General features: G+C 48.1%; 1 protein-coding gene across 1 annotated transcript in view; it reads left to right on the forward strand.

Annotated features, from left to right (window-relative positions):
• The window catches only part of LOC103749415 (ankyrin-1), a 69,679-nt gene that overhangs the window by 21,421 nt on the left and 24,047 nt on the right, over positions 1-24,211 (forward strand). Inside the window, exons 4-23 of the mRNA XM_029555658.1 lie at positions 248-346; positions 809-994; positions 1,878-1,976; positions 2,482-2,580; positions 2,866-2,964; positions 5,487-5,684; positions 7,120-7,218; positions 7,613-7,711; positions 8,163-8,261; positions 9,206-9,403; positions 10,523-10,621; positions 11,264-11,362; positions 15,976-16,173; positions 18,698-18,796; positions 20,395-20,493; positions 20,714-20,812; positions 21,805-21,897; positions 22,229-22,301; positions 23,027-23,050; positions 23,914-24,010. Coding sequence (XP_029411518.1) covers positions 248-346; positions 809-994; positions 1,878-1,976; positions 2,482-2,580; positions 2,866-2,964; positions 5,487-5,684; positions 7,120-7,218; positions 7,613-7,711; positions 8,163-8,261; positions 9,206-9,403; positions 10,523-10,621; positions 11,264-11,362; positions 15,976-16,173; positions 18,698-18,796; positions 20,395-20,493; positions 20,714-20,812; positions 21,805-21,897; positions 22,229-22,301; positions 23,027-23,050; positions 23,914-24,010 — 2,255 coding nt within the window. The remainder of the gene's footprint in view (positions 1-247; positions 347-808; positions 995-1,877; positions 1,977-2,481; positions 2,581-2,865; positions 2,965-5,486; positions 5,685-7,119; positions 7,219-7,612; positions 7,712-8,162; positions 8,262-9,205; positions 9,404-10,522; positions 10,622-11,263; positions 11,363-15,975; positions 16,174-18,697; positions 18,797-20,394; positions 20,494-20,713; positions 20,813-21,804; positions 21,898-22,228; positions 22,302-23,026; positions 23,051-23,913; positions 24,011-24,211) is intronic.

The raw sequence follows: 24,211 nt of genomic DNA on the forward strand, positions 1-24,211 counted from the left end.
ACAAAGTAGAAGGGAATGTGTGCTAGGGGCTCACTCAGCTCAAGGTGGAGACCAAAGCACTTCTATGGAGTCATCCCCCCTCCTAACCTTTGGTAATAATTTCCCAGGGTCAGTGGTGACCTTTGACGTTGTTCCTGGGGCACGGTGAGGGTGTGATGAAAAGGGAGCCACCCTGTCACAGCTTGCACCTGTCTTCACATCTCTCCCACTCTAGTATGTTTTAATGGCCTCTTCTTTGGGTTTACAGAAAGGCTTTACTCCCCTGTACATGGCGGCCCAGGAGAATCACTTGGAAGTGGTGAAGTTTTTACTGGAGAATGGAGCCAATCAGAATGTAGCCACAGAAGTAAGCCCCTTTGGGAAATGTACTCACACTGGAAGTGTCTCAGGATCATGAAACAAATGATAGCACACAGTCAGACTGTAACAGATGATACCTACTCAGACCCTCTTAGCACAGAGATAGCAAACAAATGATACACACAGTTGGGACCCTCATAGTACACAGTCAGATACAAACAGAAGTTACAGTCAGCTCCTCAGAGCACATAGTCAGACTGCAAATAGATGATACATAAGTCAGTCCCTCATAGCACATAGCCAGACTGCAAAGAGATGATGCCGTCAGATCTCTTAGCATATAGTCAGATGGCAAACATGCGGTAATGGAGAACTAAGAAGACTGTGTGCACTGTGCAAGCACAGGAAGAAAGTGGGGTGAAGAAAGCCTTTAGGAGGAGGTGGCACTTGGGCTAAGCTTAGAGAGTGTAAAGGCCTTGGAAACCTATCTTTACTCTCCTCTGCCCAGGACGGCTTCACTCCTCTGGCTGTGGCTCTACAGCAGGGCCACGAGAATGTGGTGGCTCACCTCATCAACTACGGGACGAAAGGGAAGGTTCGCCTTCCGGCCCTGCACATTGCAGCCCGCAATGATGACACACGGACAGCTGCAGTACTTCTGCAGAATGACCCCAACCCAGATGTGCTTTCCAAGGTGAGGGAAGCCAGGAAGGGCACCAGGGCCAGCAGGTTGGCACTGGAAGACTGTGGGCTAGTGGAACCTTTAGTTCCTAGCTTTTCCTCTAGGAAACTAGGCCAGTGCTGACGAGCCAGCTATGTAATGGTGAGTTCAGCTCCCACTGTGCCTTTGGTGCCCAGCATTGGTATGGAAAGGCTTGGTGGGCAGCCCTGCCTTAGATTCCGGCTGAGATGGTGCGGGTGTAAGGGGCTAGGATGGTTTTGGCTACTTGGGGCATCCAGAACAGCACCCAGGAGGGCAGGGTAGGCCTCCAGTTAGACCACCCTCTCCTTCACATGCTTCCCTAGAGACCTGGGTGGTTATGTCCTGCTCTCTGGTATTTGAAGTACTGCTAACTACTGCTCAGGTAGTTGGGCTGCCAACTGTCCGTAAGTGGGCTGGATTGCCTCAACTGTTCACACTGTCTCCCCACTCAACCCTCTCTGCCACACCCCTGGCCTCTGGATTTGTTTGGATATGGAGCAGGATGATGACAATGGACCCTCTGGCCAGCTAATGGAGTCACATGCCTTTTAGGGGGCAGGCAGTCCCATGGACTCCATAACCTTTTCACTTGTGACTAAACTCTCTTCACAAGAGGGCATTCAGTTGGAGGTGATCCCAGTCTAAAGTTTGTCATGGCCACGAGACAAAGGCTGGAAGTCCCCCTGAGGTGGCAGCAAGCCTTTGGATACAGCTTGCCATAGGGCATCTCTCTACCCATTCCACAGATGTTGTCATTGGCCAAAGTTTGTTTTGTGTGTCAGGTCCTGTGGCCCCAGAGTTGCTCAGAATCCCTGTGCTGGTTCTGAGACAAAGGGGCCGGGATGTGACAAGCTCTTCTCCTCTGTTGTACCAGACGGGATTCACACCCCTCCACATTGCAGCTCACTATGAGAACCTCAACGTGGCCCAACTGCTCCTCAATAGGGGGGCCAGTGTCAACTTCACACCTCAGGTAACCTCGCTAGAGTCTGTTCACTGCCTGGGGCTTGGGGTGTCTAGAATTTGGGTCTGCCCTCTCACGTACATCCCTTGAAATCCACCTATGGGGGATGCTGCAGAAATGCCTATGGGAGCCAGAGCCCTAGTATCTATTAAGACACCTTGCTGGTAGTTTCCTGAAGGTCTTCCACTCAGTTTCCACTAGCTTTGTCCAGAGAAAATGCTAAACTCCAGGTGCCTATTGTTTAGGTGGACACAGGACACATTAGGATAATTACAAATGACTGGCTTTCTTCCTATCTGTTACTTTGCTCTGGGGGTTGTGGGCTTGGTCAACTTGTGGGGATTAACCAAAATACTATGAGGGCCTCATGGGTTCTGAATGTCTTAGGTGAGACATGCTTGCATAGTTAAAGTGGCTGATGTTCTGCAGAGGTCACAGGGCGGGGGACAGTGGTGCATACATAGCTACCTTTCAAGAACGACCTTGCTTTGATGTTCCCTGCTTCTTCCTCCAGAACGGCATCACACCACTGCATATCGCCTCCCGCAGAGGGAACGTGATCATGGTGCGGCTCCTGCTAGACCGGGGAGCTCAGATAGAAACAAGAACCAAGGTAGGTACCATCAGCCTTTAGGCCAGGGAGCAAGTTCTACCATTAAGTCTCACCAGAGTGCTAGGCTCTCAGTGACCCTTTCAGTGACATGGCACCCTCTTCCTTGAGTGGCCTGCAGTAATAGCCCGGTGCAGCAGGGACAATCACAAAACTGAGCTAAAGCCAAACTGGCCTAAAGACTGTATTGTCATTTCTGCATCTGGGAAAGCTGCTGCAGGCAGGCTTCTCCCACACAGCCACTGATGGCTGCCTTTTGGGCTTTCTGTTTTTCACTGTCTTATAAAGGATGAATTGACACCTCTCCACTGTGCAGCTCGGAATGGACACGTGCGAATCTCAGAGATCCTGCTGGACCATGGGGCACCCATCCAGGCCAAAACCAAGGTACATGCTCCTTCCTGGGAGTGACACCTTCTAAGCAATACTCCAGGTCAGCCAGACTTCCCTTGTTACTGTGGCAAAATACCTAACAAAAGCAACTTAAGGAAGGAAAGGTTTATTTCAGCTTACAGTTTGAGAAGATACAGTCCATGTCAGTAGCAGTGCACAAGGTGTTCACACATGTATACACACACACACACACACACACACAATTAAAGATAAAAAGAGTATGAAATCCAAAGTCTCTTCCAAGACTCAAGGTCCGTCTCTTAACTATAATCAAAAACAAGTTATGTACTTCCACTATAAAACGGCACAGAGTAAGCCTTCCCAGTCCAAAAGCATCGCAAGGAAAGATGGAACTAAACCAACACTAGAACCCAGCAGAGCAAACACCAAATCCTGTAGCTCCATGTCTGACATCAGGGGCTCATAATGGGCTTACGTGTCCTTGCCCCTCAAGTTCTACTGACAAAGTATATATAACCTCTCTCTTGGTCCTGCTGTGCTCAGTGCCTGCAGCTTTTCTTGGTGGAGATCCCACAGTCCTGGCATCCTTAGCATGCTGGGGTCTCCACTGCAACCTAGGCTTCACGGCTTCATGCAGTGACCTCTCCAGGCTTCCCTGAGAAGCTAATCCTGCCTCACGTTTGCTCGACCTAAGTGGTCTCTGAAACTGTGTGGCAAGACTCCATGGGGGCTAGAGAGATGGCTTAGCAGTTACTAGCACTGGCTGGTTTTCACAGAGGACCCAGGTTTGGTTCCTAGCACCCTTAGCAGCTAACAACTGCTTATAGCTCCAATTCCAGAGGATTTGACACCCTATTCTGGCCTCTGCAGGCATTGCATGACATGAGTGCACTTACATACATGCAGGCAAAATGTTCCTACAGAAAAATTCAAAATAAATCGAAAATAAACTTTTAAAGGCTCTGTGACCCCCTCAGTCTTGCATCTTTTATCTCTATAAAACCAGTTCCACCTAGATAGCATTGCCAGATTCTGCTGCCAGCTTGAAGTAGAAGCCGGCCCCTTTGCTGCACAGTTGTATTGGCCTCAGTGCTCCAGACCCGTCCTGGGAAAACATTTCCTTAGGGCTTGTGAGCAGGGAGCCCCCTTCAGTGGCATCCTCAGTGTAGATGCTCTCCTTTCAAAATGAATTCACATTTTCCAAAGACGGAGCTTTCATTGTGTGGACTCTTGACCCCAAGGCTCCTTCCTGCTGTCCACATGGAACAAGAAGTTTCTTTTTAATTGTGTTCCTTAACAGTTAGAGCTGCTTTCTCTACATTTTTTTTCTTTTTCCATTTGTGTGTGTGTGTGTGTGTGTATGTGTGCATGTTTGGCATATGTGAGAGCATGTGTGCACATGTGTATGCGTGCATGGGAAGGCTGGAGGATTACAGAGACTCACCCTCAATCCCTTCTCTAGCCTGAAGTTCTAAACTTCTTCATTCCTCCTGAAAACCAGTTCCGAAGGCCTCACTGCTATGGTGGACAGAGACAGGAAACTCGCTAGGGCCCTATGGCCTCTGGCCTCCCATCTAGATCTGAGTTCAGTGAGGACCTTGTCTCAAGGAAATAAGGCAGAGAATAATAGAGCAGGACTAGGTCATTCACTGGTCTCTACACACATGTCGAGGCATGCATACCTGCATACACACTTACACATATACCACACGCGTGTACCACACACACATGTGTATATGTGTATATGTATATATATATAAAATACCCCCACACAAAACAAAACAGTTCAGCTCAATGATATGGCTCAGTGGGTAACTGTGCCAAGATTGACTACCTGAGTTCAATCCCCAGGACCCACATGATGGAAAGAGAGACCTGACTCCTGCAAGTTTTCCCCTGAACACCACACACATGCTGTGGCACACACATGCCTCCCCGCTGCTCCACACACGTACACAATCAATCAGTTACTCAATAAATAAATGTTAAGGGGATCGAAGTCTTCTTTTACTGTCATTCACTACTCAAAGCCACATTAAAGCCCACCACATGTCGCATGCATTTATAGGACTCTATGGGCATTTGGGTAGCATTAGGGAGAGTTCTAGTTTTACAGATCTTGCAAGTTAAAAGAAAGAACATGCCCAAGATGGGGACATGATTTGGATAAGGTTGGACTGAGTGAAAGTGTGGTACAGGCCAACAAGGCCCAGGGGTCCAGAGTGGTCAGGGAAGGCGTAGTGTGGTACAGGCCAACAAGGCCCAGGGGGTCCAGAGTGGTCGAGGAAGGCTTAGTGTGGTACAGGCCAACAAGGCCCAGGGGTCCAGAGTGGTCGAGGAAGACTTAGTGTGGGTATGGCTGGAAAGGCTTGAGGATCGGACTAGATGGGAACAGGACAGGTGTCATCTGAGACCACCAGGAGCCCAGCTTGTTTGGGATTCACACTGAAGAAGACCGCAGGCAAGCTGGCAGACGTTATGCCGCCAGCACTGCCCTGAACCTCAGGCTGTCCTCAGAAGCGTTACCGTTGCTCTCCTTACTCCTCTTCCCACAGAATGGCTTGTCCCCCATTCACATGGCGGCTCAGGGAGACCACCTCGACTGTGTCCGGCTTCTTTTGCAATACAATGCGGAGATAGATGACATCACCTTGGACCACCTGACTCCGCTCCACGTGGCAGCCCACTGTGGTCACCATAGGGTGGCCAAGGTCCTTTTGGATAAAGGGGCCAAGCCAAACTCCAGGGCCCTGGTGAGCAGGGGGTTACTGGAGAAGGGGCTTCTAGGGGGATTGAAGAGGGAAGCGAGAGTTGCATGGATGCTGCTAAGACCCAGGGACAGCAGCACAGGCAAGTAGATGTTGAGAGTGTGTTTTCACGCTGCACTCCATGGTCTCCTGTGCCTGATACCACAGTCACACCAATAGGCAGAGGTCCAGCATGGATCTGTGAGTAAGAGACTTGAATCTGGAAACAGTGTTTATGATGTGCCTGGGGTTCAGGGCCCAGCCAGACTTAGAGCTGAAAGGCAGTGACATCTTAGAGACGGGTCTGGTTTTCAACCTACTTTGAGGTGGGGATGCACTGTCCTGAGCTAAGCACCTCTCCTCTCAAAGAGGCTGTGAATGTAGGCCTGGTGTGGAGATGAGATCAGGCCTAAAGCAGAGTCCTCCTATGGTTGTGGTCCTCCCTCTCCTTCACAGGCCAGAGGCCCCCAGGATGGTCCAGGGAGCCTCAGAGAGTGTCCAAGACCCCTTCCTCATGCTTGACCTTTCTCAGAGAAGGAAAATTGAGGAGGTGGGTGCTCTCTAGAGGCAGAAGATTCATTCATTCCTTCAAACCTGCTTGCACTGAGCACAGATCACACTCTGGGGTCACTGAGGTTTCCCAAGTTTGGTGCCGTTCACACTGGGGTTTCTATCCGATTCCCTACATGCTGCATCACCCCTAGCTTCTGCCCACTAGATGCTAATACCTCTCTGTTCCCCTAGCTGTGACCACAAAGACATGGCCATGTGTTTGAAGAGACCGCAAACCATCCCCCCAAGCTCACCTTGTTTGAGAACCATTGCCCTAAGGAGATAAAGCACTGAAGAGACAGACAGACATAAACAGACAGACCAAACCCTTGCCCCTGTAGAGGGAGTGTGTAGTGTAACATGCTACAGAGCAGAATCCATTTTATTCACAGTGTTGCATAGCTTCAGGCAGAAAAATAATTACTTGCCTCCCCAAAATGTTCTTTTAATGTAAATTTACCCTTGATGGAATACTGTAGATCAGGACCCTTTAGTATATCCAGAAATATGATAGAATTTTTTTTTGGTCTTTTTGAGACACGGTCTCCCTGTAGCCCCAGCTGTCCTGGAACTCACTATGTAGACCAGGCTGGCCTTGAACTCACAGATATCTGCCTGCCTCTGCCTCCCAAGTGCTGGGACTACAGGTGTGTGCCACCACGCCCAGCATGATTTTTTAAAAAGTTTCTGAACATCTTGTTCAGGAATATGCTTGATATATAAAGGGAAGGATACCTGTTTGTCCTGTCAGTTCAAAAATGATGTGGTCTATCCTTTGATCTATGAGTGTCTGCTGGTGGGCTGGGAGGGGCTCCCTGTACATCACATGACAGAGTTCCTTTGCTACTGTGTGAGTTCCTGATATGTGTATCCTTTGCATGGGCCACAGAATGGCTTTACCCCCTTACACATCGCGTGCAAGAAAAATCACATCCGTGTCATGGAGCTGCTGCTGAAGACAGGAGCCTCCATCGATGCAGTCACTGAGGTAGGAAAAAGTGCAGATGTGCTGGCTGTGCCCTGTACCCCCTCCACTGCCCTGAGATGGTTATTCTTCATAACTGTGTGGTTTCAGGGATGCAAGGGTGTATGACTGTGTGCAGGTACATGCATGTGTCAAGATTTTGAAAAGAAATGGATCAGGGTAGCTCAGACAGGGGGACTTTTCAAGATGGGAAATAATTTTTTGAGCTGTAAAAGTGATACAACTTGCCTGCCAGTGCGTTTGCGTCTGTGGTCACTTTCCTGAAAACAAGCCCCCTTGGTTTAAGTCTGTCTTCTCAGACAGCCATTTGCAGAGCTCGCAACAGCAAAAGAGCATCAGATACTGTGACTTGCTCTTGGCGAGGAAGGCTCAGTTCATGTCACTTTGTCTCTTCCAGTCTGGCCTGACACCTCTCCATGTGGCCTCCTTCATGGGACACCTTCCCATCGTGAAGAACCTGCTTCAGCGGGATGCATCACCTAATGTCTTCAATGTGGTGGGTCCTTAGGGACAATGAAGGCCTTGGCTCTGGTCTAAAGCTCTGAGGGGAGCTGTGGTGGAGCCTTTCTGCTCCTCTGTCCACAGAAGTGGGGTTCTCAGAATAGCAAAGGGTGTCAGATGTGGAAAGAACATTCCTGTCTATTGATGGTTTTCCAGTTAAATTTATCACACATCTTTACATCTTTGGAGTTTTATTTTGGATAATATTTTGGAACTTTTGTAAGTGTATCTAGAAATACATTCACACATTTGAATGTTCATTGCTCTGAGGTTTAGTTTCATATTACCTAGAATACTCACAGCCGTGGAGGAGCTGGCTTAGAGATTTGCTGAGCAGCTCTGGACAAAAACCCCACCAAGCTGCCAAGGCAGCACTCTGAGCTCTGCGTGTGTCCTTTTGCAAACCCAGCCTATGTTAATAGTTCTGTAATTATGTTATTTTATAGAAAGTGGAGACCCCACTGCACATGGCAGCCAGAGCTGGGCACACTGAAGTGGCCAAATACTTGCTCCAGAACAAAGCCAAAGTCAATGCCAAGGCCAAGGTGAGTTCTGGAGGCAGGAAGGGAAAGACCACAGGATGCAGGCTACTCCAGCCTGGTGGAGGCAAGTGTTCTCATCAGAAACCAGTGACTCAGTCACCATCACGTCCACAGCGCATCACCCTGAAAGCTCAGATTCTGCTTTGTTGGGTTCTGAGAGAGGCAGAGATATTTCTGCATCAAAGATATGTTTCTTTTAGAGTAACAGGGAGCAGGGCTAGCCTGCAGCATTTATCGGATTCATGAATAGTTGTGGTAGAAGGAAGGAAGGAGATTTAAGACTCGTCAATGAGAATCAGCCAGGACTCACTTGATCTAAAAGTGGAGGACTCCTTGCTGTAAATGTACATTTGAGGATGTCAACCATAAGAATGGCTGCCAAGTTTGGAAGTTGATAGGCTGAGGCACTCAAACCCAATAGCACCAACCCTATATGTGGAGCCCCTGAACCATGAGCCATAGCTTCACGTTGGGAAAGGATAGACCAAATGGCCATCTTCCCCCTCCACTGATTTGGATGCTCCATAACCCTTGGCATGGGAAACACCAAAGTACAGTTCAAACAGAAAGACAAGCGTATCAGGTAGGAAGGACTTGGGAGACAGGACTGGTTGCAATGGAAACCAGTTTACCAAGTGTCTGTTCTATACCCAACACTGTGTGAAACCTTTGTGTCCATTAGCTGCTTGGTTTGGACTCCAGCACTATAAAGTAATGCCACAGTTCCCACTGGGTAGGAATGCTGTGCCTTTGGGCAGTTAAATAATCAATAACCATGAAACTGATGAGTTGTAAGGATTAAATGAGGTAAAGCCTATTGTTTTCTATAGCTCAGAGGCTAGATGAAATTCCAGCTCTAACCCTCTCTAGGCTCCTTCCTCTATGAAATGCAGAGTTGAACTTGGTAAAGTTAACATTTCCAATTCTGTGTTTTTATGGGGGCCCAGGATGACCAGACACCACTTCACTGTGCTGCTCGCATAGGCCACACGAGCATGGTAAAGCTCCTGCTGGAGAATGACGCCAGCCCTAACCTTGCTACCACTGCTGGCCACACACCCCTGCACACCGCAGCCCGCGAAGGTCACGTGGACACCGCCCTGGCCCTTCTGGAGAAGGAGGCATCCCAAGCATGCATGACCAAGGTACAGCCACCTTCCCATTCTTGGGGCTGTCTGGGTTTAGTGGCAGACCTGTGGTCCCAGCACTTGGGAGGCTGAGGCAGGAGGATCAAATGAGCTCAGAAGCTCAAGGCCAGACTAGGCAACACAGCAAAATTGGGTCTCAAAAAACATATTTTTTTAATATTTTATTATTTTCATTTTATGTGTATGAATGTACTGCCTGCATGTATGTGAGTGCACCCGTGTTGTGCAATGTCACGGAGATCAGAAGAGGGCTTCAGATTCCCCTGGAACTGGAGTTAAGGATGGTTCGTAGCCGCCATGTGGGTGCTGGGAATTGAACCCGGGTCCTCTGCAAGAGCAGTCAGTGCTCTTTACCACCGAGCCATCTCCCCAGCCCCCCAAAAACATATTTTTAAGAAGTAGGCTGGGCCTGGGGATGCTGAAATGATCTTCCTTGTGATCTCGGGATACTGTAGGCCCACTATGTCATTTCCTTCCCCAGGAAGGGCAGTGGCTCTGGCCCCACCAGCCTCCATCTGTTTCTTATAGAGCAGTTAATTTGCTAAGCATTTGCTCTAGATCAATCAGACAGGTTCCTGAAATACAAGAAGGATTACGACTCAAGGGCTAGAAAGTAGCTCTGTGATAGAGTGCTTGCCTAGCATAGTTCAATCTCCAGTACTTAAAAATAAATAAATAAATAAATAAATAAATAAATAAATAAATAAATAAATAAATAAATAAAATTCTATAGGCATGGTAGCATACACCTGTAATCCCAACACTTGGGAGAATCAAGTAAGAGGGCTTAGGGTTTGAGTCCAGCCTGGACCACACATTAAGCCTCTGTCTCAAAAAGAACAAAAACCAAACAACCTCTGCCTTCAGTGAGCCAGCAATGATCTGACAGTACAGGAAGCCTCTGTCTCTGACACCTCTTCTAAGAAGTAGCCATACGGGGCTCCGGGAGTCCAGGTGACTTAGTAGATGGTAACCTCTTGCAAGGATCAAAACACTCAGGGCCTTTTGTCTCACTGGCATCCCCAGCCTTGGTAAGCTGGAAAGTGTCCAAACCATGCCTTTTCCAGGGCAATGGCACTGGCTCCTGTGGTCCTAACAGCCTGTGTTTCTCCTCAGAAAGGATTTACCCCTCTGCACGTGGCTGCTAAGTATGGGAAAGTACGGGTGGCTGAGCTGCTGCTACAACATGATGCACATCCCAATGCTGCTGGAAAAGTAAGTTTGAACTTCCCTCCCTCTTGGATTAGAGGAAACAAGAAGGGACAGAACAGATGTCACTACTGGGAATTCATCCTCCCTCCCTTCCTCTCTCTCTCTCTCTCTCTCTCTCTCTCTCTCTCTCTCTTTCTCTTTCTCTCTCTCTCAGCCTCCCAGGGAGAATTGTCTTTGGAGAAGGCAATCCTTCTGTCAAAGGCCTAGTCTGTCAGAAGGACCTGATGCCTTCTCTGAACAAGTGTGTTGATCACATTCCCACAAGGATAAGGAAATGGTCTTAGATCCTGCTGGATCAATGATTCTTCATCAAGACTGGCTTTGGGTGGATAGCTTTTTAAATTTTTGTGGGGCTGGTGATAGAACCCAGGATCTTGTACATGCTAGACTAAGTAGAAGGAATTATTTTGGGGGGGGTTTTGTTGTTGTTGTTGTGCTGAAATGAAGCCTAAGGCTTTGCACATGTTGGACAAGTGCTTCACCATTGAACTGTACCCCCAGCTGTTTTGGATGGATTCTTACCCACATTTTACCTCCATAAGAGAAATACTATGCATTGAAAAGTAGATCCTGATTACTAAAGGGCCTTCGTTACAAAACCCACTGGAGTGACGCTGTCCTCTCTTATGCTTTGTCACCCTGCAGAATGGCTTGACTCCCCTGCACGTTGCCGTCCATCACAACAACCTGGACATCGTTGAGCTTCTACTTCCTCGAGGTGGCTCCCCACACAGCCCCGCCTGGGTAAGGCCCCTGCACAGGGTTCTGTCAAAAAGCAGCCTTGGAGTTTGGGGGTTTTGTTGTTATTTTGGGGGGTTATTTTGGTTTTTTTTTTTTTTTTGATCTTTTTGAGACGGTCTCCCTATAGCCCCAGATGGCCTAGTACTCGCTATGTAGACCAGGCTGGACTTGAACTCACAGAGATCCATCTGCCTCTGCCTCCCAAGTGCTGGAACTAAAGGCGTGCACCACCACGCCTGGCTTGGGGGTTTTATTTTTTTTAATATTTTATTATTTTTATTTTATGTGTATGAGTGTATTGCCTGCATGTATGTGAGTGCACCCGTGTCGTGCAATGCTGCAGAGGTCAGAAAAGGGCTTCGGATTTCCACGGAACTGGAGTTAAAGACATTCATAGCCGCCATGTGGGTGCTGGGAATCGAACCCAGGTCCTCTGCAAGAGCAGTCAGTGCTCTTAACCACTGAGCCATCTCGCCAGCCCCAAAGGGGTTTTATTTTTCAAGCCCAAACATTTCCCCTCCCTTTCACAAATGTTACCTGCAATATCATTGCTATTTTTTTTTTTTTTTTTTTGTCTTTTTGAGACAGGGTCTCCCTGTAGCCCCAGCTGTCCTGGAACTCACTATGTAGACCAGGCTGGCCTTGAACTCACAGAGATCTGCCTGCCTCTGCCTCCCAAGTGCTGGGACTACAGGTCCGCTCCACCACGCCCAGCTCATTGCTGCTATTTTGGAACCAGTTATGGGACAGGAAGCGGTTAGCGCTGTTCTGTCACAGGGTCTTTCACAGAGGCAGAATTCAGTTTACACACTACATGCCTCACCATCAGCAGCTGTGGGTCAGTTGAGCTTTATAAACTGGGTAATCAAAAGTCAGTGTGGGTTAGTCTTCAGGGAGCCACAAGCCTGTTTTCAGAGATCTCACTCACTGGGACTGTGTCACCCACCCCAGAATATCCCATTCTGCACCCGCCTTCCAAGTGTTCTGCTGCTCAGTGCAGTGGCCATGCCTGGAGGGACATTCAGACTGCCATGAGCTCTCTGGAATCTTGGAGTAGGGGGTCTCTTCCGAGTGTGATAGTCACCCCCACTTCTCTCATGAGTACAGACATTGACATCTTGGCTTTTTAAAAATGAGGAACTCCTGCACAAATTCTGTTTTGTGTACATATCCAGTCTGCCAGTCTCTGAAATGAGCTGGACTTCTTGACCCTTGAGGGACCAAAGCCAGGGAGCAGGAATACAAAGATAAGCCAGAACACAAAAGGAACATTTTGGGTACTGGGCTGCCCCTTGGGCAAGGTGGGGTTTGTATCTGTGAGAGGTAGGAGATCACTGGGGTCAGAAGAGGAGAGGATCAGGGCTACACACATGAGATACAGTCGTGGTCCCTATACCAGGAGCCCTGCCATCTGACAGGGCAGCCAGAGAATGATCTATGACAGAGCTCCGTCACATAGCAGGAGTGTCAGTGCTACCCACCAAGGAGGAAGGGAGTCCATGGATCACTTCGCACTTCCAGCTGACACCGGTCAACTTCACCGACCGGGGAGAGCACCAATGCATGCTTCAGTTTGTTTTCCTGTTTGGTGTGATGCTCACCTCAACTTACGGCACCCATTCCTTGCAGACATGGCATCTCCCAGACAGTCCTTTTCTCCTTGGGCTTCTGTCCTGCCGCCTGTCTCTTGTTGTAGTGAGTCCTACGTCACTGTGCAGAGGGAGCACATATCTCTGCTAAGAAGTCGACTTACTCCTGCCTCTAAAAATAAAACACTGGACTCCCCTCCTCCTCCTCTCTCCCACTTATATAAAAGGAGCTGGAGCCAGGTCCATGATATTTAAAGAGAGTGAAATGCAAACTCAAAGCCTGCACAGATGGGGTTTGTTTCCATGGCAAAATATAGTTTCCAAAGTAGTCTGGCAATTTTGTAGAATTTCACAGAAAATCCCTCTGCACCCAAACCAATCCCTGTCTTCTGAATCTGATGCTAATAGTCTCTCCCTCGTACATTCCTTCCCTGAGCTTATTTCCTTTGAAAAAGGGAGCCACTTGCTGGCACACATTTCTGTCTGATCACTCTCTAACCTAGTTGCTGCTTGTCCTTGTCACCCTCGAAAGGTTGTCACTCCTTTAGTCCTCACTTGGTGTCACGTGCCCTGTGATGTTCATATCTCCATTGTAACCAAAATGATACGGATGCTTTGACTGTCTCCAGGGCAAGCTGGCCAGTCAGAATCATTTCACACCAGTGTTTCGAACACTCACAGTATACAAGTGGCCTGGGACTCCTGTTGCTATGACGATGAACATACTGAAAATTTCTTCCCTGACTGTGCCTAGCACATTAAAAGAAGTTCTGATGAGTCTAACTTTGCTGTAGTGAGTGGCTGTCTCAGGCCAGCCCTGGCTGTGCTTCTACCTCATCCTGTTCCATTGCGATATCTCATGGAAGATGAGTTTTTGGAGATGGTTCCGTGTCTCAGGCCTGACCCACTGAACTGTGTCTCCTTTCCTTGCTTACTTTGAATGCAGTACAGAAAGTATTCTGTTTAATTTTACTTTGGTTGAAATACCAATCTTGTTATATGAGCACAGCTTATGTGTCATGTGTTCTCCCAATACAATTCAATTAAAAAGGTGAAATACTAGAAAGAATTGCCTTACATAGTTCTGCAAAGACAATGGATTTTTCTAATTCAATTCAATTGGGGGGGATAAATAACAACTTTTTATTTTCCCATTAAAGCAACCTTCAGACTGATCTTGCTGTCCTTCTCCACCCTCAGAGGTATATGACTGGGATTTCTCCATATTGACCAGCCCTTTCTTTTCCCTTAGCTCCTCATCAGTAGTCCTGACAGACTTAGAAATGTTGGTGTCCACATCCAGTTGGTGACTGACAAGGGAAAGTGCAAAGAATGCTGGCCAGCCTGGGGAGGCAGGTGTACACAGCCACCATCTGCTGTGTGGCTGGATGGGCACAGGTCCAGGAGGTCATGGATCCTATCCTGGAAGGCCCCCACCTGACTCCTCCCTCACCCTGAGTATTTTAGGGCCTGGCTACTCAAAGTGTGTTGCCTGGGAGCTGGTTAAGAACACAACACTAGCCTGCTCTAGACCTGTGGATCAGAATCTGCACTTGAACAAGGATCCAGGTGCTATGCACAGACATCACAAGCCGGCAAGACCTAGAATCAGCCTGTCTGTTGCCTCATGTTAGAGAAAGCATGCTACCTCTCAGAGAATAGTTTTATCACAATATAGGGTAGTAACACAGATACCAGACTTACTTCAGTGCATGGTTAGGGTAGAGCTCAAATAAAGATCACAGAAGCAGAAGTGGCTTCCAACACAATAATCACTTGGCCCATCTGTAGCCTATCAACTGTCTGCAGTAGGATGAGGTGCTTTCTCAGACTCCAAACCCAAGCATTGCTTCATGACTAGGTTATGCTACCAAAAATAAAATTTAAAGCCAGGAGTGGGGTTTACACCTGGAATTCCAGCATAGGAGAGTCTGAGGCAGAAGAATAGCCTCAAGTTTGAGGCCAGCCTGGGTCAAATAGTTCTAGGCCAACCTGGACTTCAGAGTGAATGAGACTCTGCCTCAAATACATACACATACATAAATACATACATACACACTACATACATACATACATACATACATACATACATACATAAAAGTAAATGCTTAAGAAACAGTGCAGGGTAATATCTCTTCACCTTGTCTTGGGCTTGCCTTCTTGTCTTGCCCAGCAGTATACTGAAAAACTACCACACAGTTGAATTACTCTCATAACTCAATTTTGGGAAGTACCTTCTTTAAGACTACATTGTCACATTTGATCCTCCCAATAGTTTTAAAAAATAAGCAAGGCAGATGTTTCCCCTACTTTTAATGACTTTTTAAAAACAAGTCTACATAGTAGACTGTTTTGTCTCCGGTCACACTGGTTTGGAGTGGAACAGGACTGCCTGGCTCCCACATCCCTGACTCCCCTGCCAGCAGGTCCAAAGCATAGTGCTGGGCCTGGTTGAATAGGGAAATGTAGAACACCAGTTTCTTTGGGGGCAGTTAAAAAGAACAGGTGTGCATACTCCAGAGGAACTGTGAGCTTGTCAAAAGCAAATCATCCTTTGGAGGGTTTGAGACAGGGTCTCACTATATGGTCCAGGCTGGCCTCAGACCCTGTGATCATCCTGCTTCAGCCTCAAGCATCCTGAGACTTACAGGCACGTGCCATTGCATGTGATTCTGTTTCTTTTCCTTATGGAGCATTTGGGGTTTTGAGTTCTCACTGCAGTTCTTACCTGTCTCACTTTTAAATTGGAATCCAAATTCTGCTTGGAGGCAGCACTTCCTGCAGGAACTCATCAGAGCAAGACATTAGGAGATAGATGGTGAGAAGGGTCAGGTATTTGCCGGCTGTGGGACTTTGAAAAGCCAGCTCCAAATCCAGTCGTTTGTCTGTTTACTGGTTATTTAGTGTGCTCTCCTGGGTAGCAACAGCCTTGCTCAGAGGGTGAGCCAGGTCTAGCCCTCAATCATCCCCTTCCGTTACTACTTTAGCAGGCCTGTCACCTTGCTCTGGTGGTTTCTTCTGTTTCAGAATGGCTATACTCCTTTGCACATCGCCGCCAAACAGAACCAGATGGAAGTGGCTCACAGTCTGCTGCAGTACGGAGGGTCAGCGAATGCAGAGTCTGTACAAGGTGTGACCCCACTTCACCTGGCTGCCCAACAGGGCCACGCAGAGATGGTTGCTCTGCTCCTCTCAAAGCAAGCCAATGGCAACCTGGGGAACAAGGTAGGCCCCTCGGAGTTCAGCCTACAGTCTCAGCAGTGTAGGTGTCAGCTTACCAGATAGAACCGCTCTGTGCCGAACACTTCTCTGTGCTGTGTGGTACGATCTTGATAACAACCCTCTGTAAGTTTTGTCTCAGTGCCATACTGAATCCAGTTAGAGGCTGCATGTTCCTCCCTCAGACTGTGGGACCCTGAGGCTCTGTTAGCCTTCCTGCACCATGCTGTCTCACTCCCCTGAGCCTCTGTAAGATGACTACTAGGAAACCCAGAGTACGCTTCTCCCAATCTAGGCCAGTGTCTACATTCAGGAGTGTATTACATAATTCGTAATGAATATCTCTTTTCTGTGGTGGAAAATATATTTTCAGTGCTGACGTATGCATTAGACAAGTAGTTCTTGACCCACGACCTTCAGATATATGAGTGTGAAACCTTCTAAACTTTTACACACCAGTTTGCAAGAATGGACACAAAAGCACTTTTATGGATGAGGTGTGTATATTTTTCCTCAGCCTCTCAAAAGAATTCATGTCCCAAGGAAGGTTAAGAATTGCTTCTTTTTTAAATAACAGTTTTATTGGAATGTAATTCTCATTAAATTTACCTTTTAAAATGTAAAAATCCAGGGAGGGGGGTCTTAGCATGTTGGGAATTGGAAAACCATCACACTATCAAATTTTATTTTATCACTCCCAAAGGAAACCTCATCTCTGTTATCAGCCATTCCCCTCAGCACCCCAATCCCTAACAGCCACTAATCTGTCTCTATGACATTGCCTACTCTGGATATTTTGTAGAAATGGAACCATGCAAAATGAAGAACAACTTGTGTGTGTGCGTGTGTGTGTGTGTGTGTGTGTGTGTGTGTGTGTGTGTACACATGTGTGTGAATGTGCTCACCTGTGAGGGTATGTGTGGAGGCCACAGGTTGATGTCAGGATGTCTTCCTGTTTCTCAGCATTTTTTGAGACAGTCTCTCACAAAACTTGGAACTTCCTGTTTGAGCTGGACTGACTGGCCAGAATGCTTGCACATGTACAGGTGTGTGTGAAGGTCAGAGGTCAACCTTAGGTGCCTTTGGAGCTGTCCACCTTATCTTTTGAGGCAGGATCTCTCACTGGAACCTGAATTCTCTGATTAAGCTAGGCTGGCTTGCTGGCAAATCCAGGGACCCTTCTGTCTCCACTTACCCAGAAACACTGGGATTACAGGCATATGCTACCATACCTGGCTTTTTACATGGGGATGGAGCTCAGCAAGCACTTTTCTGACTGAGTCACCCCCCTAAGAACCACTTCTTTAGATGATAAATTAATCTAACAGTTTCAGGAAGGCAAGTATTTTAAAGGTAAATTTAGGATTTCTTAAAATCCTCTGGAGATACCAGCTCTTTTTGGACAAGTAGTCCCAAAGCGAGAGAACTGTCATTGTGGGACTTGTATACTGTGAGGCTTTCTGGAGGTCTTATCACTAAGTGAGCTGTATAAGGAGCCTGTGATGTTGACATGTCTTTGTTCTGGAATCACACTGCCTTACCCACGCAGCAATCTCCTGAGGCTGATTCTTTGTGTCACTCTAAGCTATGCAAGGCACCTGTGTGGGAGGCTGGCGGTAGACATGGTGGTATCAATGCATAGGCCTCAGTCAGCCTGGGGAGGCACAGAAGGCAAGTGGAGTCATTTGGTGGGGACACTGCCTGTGTCTGCAGGGGAACCAGAACTAGGCTTGTCTCATCAGCAGCATAGAGTGTAGAGATCGAATAAAGGAAAGATTTTCCCAGTGCTTTTGTGCAAGTTCCCACATAGCAATCAACATCTTGACACACTGCTGTCCTCATGGGAAAATTAATAAGTCCAAGAACATAGTCCTTTCACTCCCAGAGGGCTTGATCCTCTTTACAGTGTGACAGGCTGTGAGGTATTGGCAGGATGTGCATTCAAAAGATGCTTTCCAACATGATTCATCATGAGCAGTGCTTCCTCAATGGCAGCCTCTATTTCCTAGAACAGGGAACCAAGGCCCTGGAGCTTTCCATGGAACTAACAAACACCACAATTGAAGGCCATCATGAGGTCCATCTATTACCTGTGGGCCAACTCCAGCCCACTACTTATTTCTGTAAATAAAGCTTTATTGGAATATAGCCATGCCCAATCGGTTCCAAGTTGGACAGAGCTATTTATTACTAGACTTGGCAAAGTTACAAAATTTAGGTTTCACACTCAGATATTTGAAGATCCTGGGTCAAGAACTACTTGTCTAATGCATAGGTCAGCACTGAAAAAATATCTTCCATCACAGAATATAGATATTCATTATGAATTACGTAATATACTCCTGAATATAGACACTGACCTAGATTGGGGAAGTGTACTCTGGGTTTCCTAGTAGTTGTCTTACAGATGCTCAGGGGAGTGAGGCAGCATGGTGCAGGAAGGCTTAGGGCCTCGGGGCCCCACAGTCTGAGGAACAAGCAGCCTGGAAGTCTTCCCTGGCTCAAAGCTGATGGACATCTGTCTTTTCAGAGTGGACTCACTCCTCTCCACCTGGTAGCACAAGAAGGCCACGTTCCAGTGGCGGACGTGCTGATCAAACACGGTGTCACAGTGGACGCCACCACCCGGGTAAGGCAGGCAGCCCTGTGCGAGGGTCCCCTTCCCCTGGCTACACACCCCATCTGAGGCCCACCAGCGGGCACGCCCTCATACCTCAGAACTCTCTCTTTGCCACTTTTCTGCCATTTCCTGGACCTGACAGGGAATCTGAAGGCACCAACCCTCACGATCACTCTTTTTGATTGGGAATTTTTTTAAGCTTGCTAGACATTTGAGGCTGTCCCAAGAACTTGGAAAGAGTGTTTGCAAGTGACACTAAGTAGTAAGCATGTGAAGGTGCCAGGCTTTGCCAGAATCTTGTTAAAAGGGGTTTGACTTTGAAAGCTGAAGCTCTCTGTGGCAGGGAACCCTGTGTCATAGGTGAGAGTGCCCGAGTGTGTGGTTCACAGCACATTTGCTGTTTGAAGCAGAGGTGGCTGTAGAGGAAGGAGCTGTGGAGTGTGGCATCGGTATAAGGAGGTGGCAGCCCAGAGGCCCACGTAGAGTCTCCAGCTGGCAGAACGGAGGAGCAGGAGACACGTTTGGTTCCTATTGTCCCAAGGCAACTGTATTAAGTGTATGAAATAAACAGGGATGTGGCTCAGGGTAGATAGTTTGATTAACACGTGCAAGGCCCTGAGTTCTATCCCCAGCACTGAAAATAAAAAAGAAGGGACAGAGTGACAACCACCAGCACACCCCTACACTGTTCCACAGGAACACTAGCCACAATGTGGATAACACCTGGAGAGACAGTATTCTGTGGGTTAAAATAACCTCAAAAATTCCAAAGCCATCCCAGGTTGTGAAGGTCTGGTCCACACAGTCTGTGTTAACAGGGTCCCTGGAATCTTCCAGTGACTTCTAAGAGACATCAAAGGGCCTGGCTTGTTAGCCATTTGGGCACAGCACCAAAGTGGTCAACAGGGGCTGGGACAGAGCTCATGTGTGGAACACTTGCTGGCATATCAGAGTTCTGGTTCATTCCCACCAAAGACAAACAAAATTCCACAGGATGAGTCTTTGAAAATTAGCTCTGCAGCCCACAGTCACATGAACGCCCACAGCGCATTCACTGTAGGCCACGGCCAGTTGCTACAAACTCTGGTAACTCAGCCGGTGTCACAAGGCTTATAGTGGGATTCAACCCTTCTAGTAGAAATAAGCCTGCTGTTGTGAGGGTCATTGTGATACCGCATGGCCATCTGCCCTTGCATTGCTCTTCTCAGCAGAGAGCCCTCCTGGTATGACTTCCTCTGAACCCTCCACTTCCTTTCTAAGTGCAACCACAGCCCTTAGGCCTCACTTACTCCTCTCTCTGCTTCTTGTAAGCTGCCTTGCTCATCTCCAAGTCTGGTGACTCCCAGCCTAGATCTCTGCAGGGTTCATGTCCACCTTCCAGTCGCCGGCTCAGCCACTCCAGCAACATCTCAGTCCTCACGTGTCTGACACTGAGCCCTGCCCCTTCTCTGACCAGCACCAGCAGTACATCTCGTGGGAGCTGTCTTCCTTTCCCTTGGCTTCTTTCCCCTTCCTTAATCAGCTGTAAGGATTCCGTTAATGCACGGCTCCAGTGGTGCTTGGTGTGCCTAGATGCCTCACCGGTCTCCTCATCTCTTACCTTTCAGATGGGTTACACCCCACTCCATGTCGCCAGTCATTATGGAAACATCAAGCTGGTGAAGTTTTTGCTACAACACCAGGCAGATGTCAATGCCAAAACCAAGGTACAGGGGTGCCTTACACCCAACTCTCATGCTGACAGCTCCTAAGTACTCACTTAGGTGGCAGTCAGAGCTACTCTGAGCACGCCTGGCCCTGCCTCAGTCTTGAGCTTTGAACCTGAAGAAGGAAATGTAGAAAAGGCAGTGTTTTCCATCATGTAGAGAGGGGCCTGGCATTTGTGTGCAGCTAACTGATCTGCCAAATGTCTGCCTCGCTTCATAGCTAGGATACAGCCCTTTACATCAAGCAGCCCAGCAAGGACACACAGACATCGTAACGCTGCTCCTGAAGAATGGTGCTTCCCCAAACGAGGTCAGCTCGGTGAGTGCCCTCCCAACCCCATTCCAGACAACTGGGGCGGGGGGCATCCCTAACTGTAGACATTGCTGCTACCCTGGATTCTGGATGGAGCTGTACACAATAACGTGGCAGCTGCCTTGAGTATCCTGCGGTCTGGGTGTTGGAGTGCATTTCTTCCTGGTGTCCGGCAAGTATCCTCTCCAAGCACTGTGCCTCCTTCCCGCATGCTTTCAACTATTCTTCTGAAACTACCTTCAGTTGGTCCAAGTAGACAAATTAAATGCTTTGGGCCACAAAGTCACCCTGAGCAGCTTTGGTGATTGGTGATTGTTGCTCAGGGTGAACTTCCTCTCTTAACTGTTGTAGTTTGTCACATTGCTTCCATGGTTACTCCCAACTCTGCAAGTACATGACCCCTTGTCTGTAGCTGTGGTTGTTGAGAGTACTGAACCCATGTGGAACCCAGGCACATTCTGGAAGCAGAGAACTTAAAAGAGAATGAAAGCTTTGATATTGAGTGATTTTTTTCATTGAGCTTTCTTTTAAAATCAAAGTAGAAAATATATCCCTGTCCCATTTTGGGGCATTTGTGAATTCTGACTGCTCTAATTAGGTAATTAAGCTGAGGTACTTTAACTATCAGATTGCTCAGTTACGGATACTCTAAGAACAAGCAGTGTACAGCATCGCTCTGCGGCTGGACTGACTGATGGTGGCTTCCCTGCATGCTCCCTCAGTGGACCTTCCCAGCAGTGCTCACCTGCCTTGGAGGGGCTCCTCTGCTGTCATTTCAAGACAGCAGTCAACACTGCAGCCTTACAGTGTCCTGCCCTCCTTCCTCCCTTGTCCCATCTCTGTGGGCCTCATGGCTCTTATACTTGTACCCAGATTTTCTTGGCTCTAAGGCCCAGTCTGTCTACTTGAGCCCTTCTGAAGAATTTAGTTGAACCTGGTACGAATGCAGGAGTTGGACTCTCCTCCCTGATTCCCAGTCTGATTGTCCTTTGTCCTAGAATGGAACCACACCTCTGGCAATAGCCAAGCGTTTGGGCTATATCTCTGTAACAGACGTGCTCAAGGTTGTCACAGATGAAACCAGTGTAGTGGTATGTCTGCCCCTCCCCTGAGATACCCTGCCTCATTCCCTGCCCAACAGGAACTGCAGCCACCTCCTACTTTAGGCAGGGCTATACTGCCACCTAGTGCTTGAAGAATTGGATGGGGCTTAGGGAAGGACGAGGTAATGGGGAGCCCGAGGTCGGTGATGGGGAGCCTGAGGTCCCTCATTATCCTGCCTGTAGCACCTCCCAGGCAGCAGCTTCCAGGGCAAGTGCCTCCTAGGCCTGATTTTCTTTGAGGGCACACCCTTCCCTTCTGCCCTTTCCTGGCTTCTGCCCTGCTCCAGGTGGGTCCAAGCTCTGCCTTTTCTCTTTTCAGTTAGTCAGTGACAAGCATCGGATGAGCTACCCAGAGACAGTGGATGAGATCCTGGATGTGTCTGAAGATGAAGGTAAAAATCTTCAGTGATGAGTTCATGCTGCTGGGGCCAGGGGCTCTGTGCCCCCAGGCTGCTCTCAGAGTCCTTTTCAGTGCATCCACGCTGTGCGTACAAGGTGTTCATTGAAACTAGGGAGACCCGCTTCCCACTGATGTTGTCTATTGCCAAGAAGACCCCTTTCAGATGTTCTTACGTGAAGGAAAATTGACATCTTAGAGGTTAAAACTTGAAATCTCATGTCTCTAAGTGCATGTTTGTCGGTGTATGTGATATACCTGATCAAGTGTGTGTCTACTTAGGGTAACTCTCAGATCTGGGAGCAGCAGCAACATCTGGCTGCTCTTTTCCTTGAGCTTCAACAAGTAACAAAGCAGGTCGTTTAAACTGAGAATGCATTGTAGTTGGTTGCTCTTCCGATCATGTGATGGGTCAGAGAGTTTGGAGTCACAGCCTTTATTGTTACTAAAGCTTCGACTTTCTGAATTACAGAGCATTTTTAGCCTTCTTCCTTCCCCATGTAAACCTATTTCCTCACTGAATCTAGGGAACCCTCATGATATAGGACGGGGGGTGGGCTGGGTTTGTTCTGTACCTTTCTGTCTGGTATTCAGTGGTTATATGACTGTCAGCTAGACAATTCTAGCTTTTCTTGTATGTATCCTTTTTAATAACATGCCTCTCCCTTTACTGAGTTGGATGCTGTCATTCCTTCAACTTGGCTCTTCTTTGCCTTCTAGGAACTGCTCACATAACTATAATGGGTATGAAATGCTTTCTGTTCCCTGTGGTCTTTCTCACCAGAACACATCCCACCCTTAATAAGCTCCTGAGTCCTCACTAATCATCCCTGCTTTCCACCCTCCGCGGCCTCATGCAGTGCCCGGAGCTGACTAAACAGGACGTGCACACCATGCGACCAGTGCTGGTGGTAGCTTCTGCCTGATCATCTCCATGTCTGTGCCCATGCCACTGTGTTTGTGGTTATCATGCATGAACAGTTGTAGTTCCATCCTGTCAGCTCCAGATCATAAAGGCAGGGCTCCTGCTGCTGGTTGATGTTCATAATGGGCCCAGGGCTCAGGCTGCTGCTCCAGCTCAGGTAAAGGAGGGAGATGAAGGCAGTGTGGAGTCCAGGCTGCTGATTTGGGTACAGGTAGCTTGAACCTCTTTATGGGATTTAGGATTACAAATAACAGTCCTATAATGAGGAATTTTTGAGGCAATGGAAGTAATAATGGAAAAGGGTTTCGGTGACAAAAGAAAGCTACAGCCTTCAGTGTCTAGATGGATGCAGTCCTGTTTATCCCTCCATAGTGGCAGATTAGAAATGATCACTAACAGTGACTCTGTGATGTCATTGCACATGCCGAAAGAGTTGTGTGGTGAGGAACTTGTCAGACTAAAAATCTTCCTGGCTGTGTTATTTTCCCACCTACAAATCTAGGAGCAGACTGGGGTTAGGAACTGGCCAGCCCCAGACTCTAAGGCTGGAGGAGTAGGACTGAGCACAGTTACAGCTAATGGGTCCCTTGGGGCATCAGAGACCAGACTTCCCTCCACTTTTGAGGAGTCATTGAGAGTGGACCAGGAAAAGTACTCACTCACTTGAGCTCATGTTTTTCAGGTGAAGAATTTGTTGGTTCCAAGGCTGAGAGACAGGACTCTCAGGATGTGGGTGAGGAGAAGGAGCTGTTGGATTTTGTGCCGAAGCTAGACCGAGTGTAAGATGGACTCAGTGGGCATCACACTATGGCTACAGGGTGACAGGGCCATGCTGTGGGACCCAGCAGGGTGACAGGGCTGTGCTATGGGACCCAGCAGGGTGACAGGGCCATGCTGTGGGACCCAGCAGGGTGAGAAGGACGTGCTGTGGATAGTCAAGTGCAGCTCTAGGATGCAGAGTAGAACTGTGGATGAAGGCT

This window comes from Nannospalax galili, unplaced genomic scaffold (genome assembly GCF_000622305.1).
Source record: "Nannospalax galili isolate Female #2095 unplaced genomic scaffold, S.galili_v1.0 scaffold366, whole genome shotgun sequence".
Classification (NCBI taxonomy): domain Eukaryota; kingdom Metazoa; phylum Chordata; class Mammalia; order Rodentia; family Spalacidae; genus Nannospalax; species Nannospalax galili.